At 47.4% G+C, this 3,918-nt stretch overlaps 1 protein-coding gene across 1 annotated transcript in view; it reads left to right on the forward strand.

The window, feature by feature from the left end:
* The window catches only part of otofa (otoferlin a), a 934,066-nt gene that overhangs the window by 78,573 nt on the left and 851,575 nt on the right, over positions 1-3,918 (forward strand). Inside the window, exon 2 of the mRNA XM_010795238.1 lies at positions 694-782. Coding sequence (XP_010793540.1) covers positions 736-782 — 47 coding nt within the window. The 5' untranslated portion in view covers positions 694-735. The remainder of the gene's footprint in view (positions 1-693; positions 783-3,918) is intronic.

The raw sequence follows: 3,918 nt of genomic DNA on the forward strand, positions 1-3,918 counted from the left end.
CTTTGTGGGAAAAGTACTTGGTGTGAAAGCGCCTAATGGTGCTCTAGGAGGAGATTCAGGTGATAAGGTGGGGGGGTTACCTTGGTTGCTGATTGGTTAATGGTGACACAAGACAACACATCGTTATGACATCATAAAGTGGCCAAAATCTGATCAGCTNAGCAGACATCCACTGAGAGATGTCAGCTAGACAAGCAGAGATGCGTGCGACGACCTGGGTCTCTGAGCGGGGAAAAGACAGAATTAGTTGGGTGTCATCAGCGTAGCAGTGGTATGAAAAACCATGCGGGGTAATGACAGATCCAAGCGAGTTTGTGTACAAGGAGAAGAGGAGGGGACCAAGAACAGAGCCCTGAGGGACCCCTGTGGTTAATTGACAAGGCTCGGACTTTGACCCTCTCCAAGTTACCCTATAGGTACGGTTTTGAGGTATGAGGTGAGGAGGGAAAGTGCAGTGCCTGAAACTCCAAGTTTTTGGGGAGTGCAACGGAGGATCTGATGGTTCACCGTGTCGAATGCAGCAGACAGGTCCAAAAGGATGATGACAGAGGAGAGGGATGCTGCTTTATCACTCTATTGGTCATTTTATATACTAAACAATGTTTTAATAACACAATAATCAATAGAACAAGCAATATATTTAGCTGCAGTTCTACTATCTTCTAAACCATGATATTCTGTATTTTTCCCCAGATATTTCGATGGCCCATTGCCAGCAGGCTGGATGGAAACGAGATGCTGGAAATCCAAGTGTACAACTTCAGCAAAGTCTTCTCCAATAGGTAAGCTCATTCTGCTCCAAGCTTGTTCCCAAACCACATTTACCTCACCTAACAGCATTTCAGTTTGTGACCTCAGGCCCCTTCCTGCCTTCCCTTCACCGCCTGTGACCAATTGAAACCGACACACGGTGCATGTTTCTCAAATGATAAAGAGAGTGAACTTGTATTCCCTGAGAGCTTGTTCTAAATTGACTCAATTATGTGTAACGAGTGCAAAACCAAGGAGAGGGCCATGAGTGAGTGTCATGTCTTGAGCCGAGTGAGAGTAATGAAACTGCATTAGATCCTGAGTCCTTTTTCAATTCTCCTAACAATGGAGTAAGGAGCTGGGATGGGATCACATCTTGAATGCATCATATGCTTTCACTAATTGCCGTGTGTATTCGGTTTATTACTGGTTTGTTCAGACAAATGTACTGTAATTGTTTTTATATTTTTACTGACATATCTAAAGCGGAACCATTTACAAGTCTTACATTAAAGACCAAAATGCTTTTGAGCACCGTATTAACACGTTAACCTGCTTCAAACAATCTGCAAAGCACTCTAATGAAATCATTTGTTTTGAGGCAATAGCGGAAAGTGGCTACTGAAGTCATTTCACTTCATTCCTTCTTCTCATCATGTTGCTTTTTTCTTTTTTTTTAATTAATCTTAGTTTGCCTTGCAGTGTTTTTGCTCTGGTGTGTCCTGGTCTGATGAAGGTAGTCTGGAAGCCTGTCCGTAAAAAATCCAATCAGATGAATTCAGCTGCTGACTTTAACTTGATGTCCAGACTGAGGACACATATGTCGCCCACACACTCATTAGTATGCTTGACTTTGTGTGTGTGTGTGTGTGGGTAGTGATGTATGTGTTTGTATCAATGTCTTTGTGTTTTTTTTTTCTGTGTGACCTTATCTTATCTGCTGTGTGTGAAAGCATGTGTTGTAGGTGGTGACACATTTCTCATCCCGTCACAAATTAGACAAGGAGCTAAAAGCTGCTGACAGGTGTGCAGACAGATGTTGTGTCAGTTCTGTGTCAAGGCTGCTCTAAACTGCCATCGCGATTTTTCTGGTGCAATTGTGATGGAGAGGGAACAGAAACAGGACAGCTAAACATGACACTTCAAAGAGTGCACAGAGGATGACTCTGTCAATCTCCCCTCACTTTGTATCCATCCCTACCAGCAGGTCCTTTTTCAATTATCCTGTTGAATATCTCAACATCTAATTGATTGATGTCCACAACATTGTTTTCAGACATCCCAGTGGACGAATCCTGTTGAATATGGTGAACCTCTGTCTTTTACTCTAGCGCCACCATGAGGTTGAAGGGTCTGAAAGTAGGCCATAAATTGGCCACAGACATTCATGTCCTCCTCAGGGTTAAAACTTAGTTGACTTTGGTCAAAATCTCAATGTGTCATATACCTTGGTTTATGACCCAATATCTGCAAAACGAATGACCTATATACCTGTATCAGCCTCAGCCTTACTGCTGTGTAATGCCAATTAGCAAATGTTAGCATGTTAAGATGCTGAAGTTTTATTTAGGACATTTCTATATTACATTACATTACATGTTACTTGTTAGACGCTTTTATCCAAAGCGACTTATATACTCAATACTGTGGGCAATTCCCACAGGAGCAATTTGGGGTGAAGTGTCTTGCCCAGGGACACAACGACATGCTGACTGCAGAGGGGTTTGAACCTGTGCTCCCCCCTGATCCGAACACCAACGCACTAGTCCACTGTGCCACACGCCTCCCTATATCTATCTAATTGGCCTGGTCTTCTTTTTTCAGCAGAAAAATTGTGGATTCCAGTTTTTCATCGAATCCACAATTTTTCTGCTGAAAAAAGAAGACCAGGCCAATTAGATAGATATAGGGAGGCGTGTGGCACAGTGGACTAGTGCGTTGGNGGATTTAGTATGAACATTTATTAACTCAACAGTAGGTGGCGATATATGCTCCAAGTGGAAGCGATTTGCCATTAAAGAGAAGAAGAAGAAGTCTTTGTGAGTTCCTTGTTGTTGTTGGACTGTGTTCACTGGGAAGAGTTCTGTCTTTAAGCCTTGAAATAAAGGTATTTCTGTTTATCTGTATTTGGGTCCTGCTTGCCTCACTCAACCCTGACAGAAGGAACTCACCAAGGATGGGCCCAGCAGATCCTTTTGAGTTGGAATTACTCATTTTTTCCTTTTCTTTGGCTGGCTGCTCTGATAAGTGGAGGAGGAGCGTCTGGAGTTAAGCAGCGAGAGGCTGCTCTGGCTGAGGCGCGCCAGATGGCTATGGAGAGACCAGGTTTAGTGAAATTCTTACCTGGCTGGATTTTGGACTTCCTCTCGGTGTGTGATTCCCGGCCTGCTAGCCCCAGGCATGCTAGCTCCCTGCCTCCCAACTCCCAACCTGACACCATACGCCTCGGTGTGTTCCGTCTGGAGTCAACCTCTGCTTCTTCCCAAGTTCCTGCTCCTGTCCAGGAGCCATTCTCTGGAACTCGTCTGGCTTTTGGAGGTCCACGGAGCGAGAGGGAGACGCAAGTCCAGGCTAGCAGCCCGAGCCCCAAGAGCCATAGTTCCGGCCCCAGTTCTGGCCCCAGCAGCCATGGTTCCAGCCCCAGTTCTGGCCCCAGCAGCCATGGTTCCGGCTTCAATTCCGACTCCAGTAACGGCCCCAGCAGCCATGGTTCCGGCTTCAATTCCGGCTCCAGTTCCGACTCCAGTACCGGCCCCAGCAACTATGATTCTGGCTCACGTTCCGGCTCTCCGGCCCACTCCAGTCCCTCGTGTTCTGTCGGTGTCCCGGCCCACTCCAGCTCCTCGTGTTCTGTCGGTGTTCCGGCCCACTCCAGCTCCTCGTGTCCTGTCGGTGTTCCGGCGTCACCTGTTCTGCCGGGGGTCCTGCCGACACCAGATCCTGTTCCGTTGGGGGTCCCGCCGACTACTCTCCTGCCGGGGGTCCTGCAAACCCTATGTCCTGTCCCGTTGGGGGTCCCGCCGACTACTCTCCTGCCGGGGGTCCTGCCAACTCCATGTCCTGTCCGGCTGGAGGTTCCGCTGAGGGTCCTGCCAGCTCCATGTCCAGTCCCGTTGGAGGTCCCGCCGACTACTCTCCTGCCGGGGGTCCTGCCAATCCTATGTCCTG

The sequence above is a fragment of the Notothenia coriiceps genome, unplaced genomic scaffold (assembly GCF_000735185.1).
Source record: "Notothenia coriiceps isolate Sejong01 unplaced genomic scaffold, NC01 NC01_scaffold00037246, whole genome shotgun sequence".
Classification (NCBI taxonomy): domain Eukaryota; kingdom Metazoa; phylum Chordata; class Actinopteri; order Perciformes; family Nototheniidae; genus Notothenia; species Notothenia coriiceps.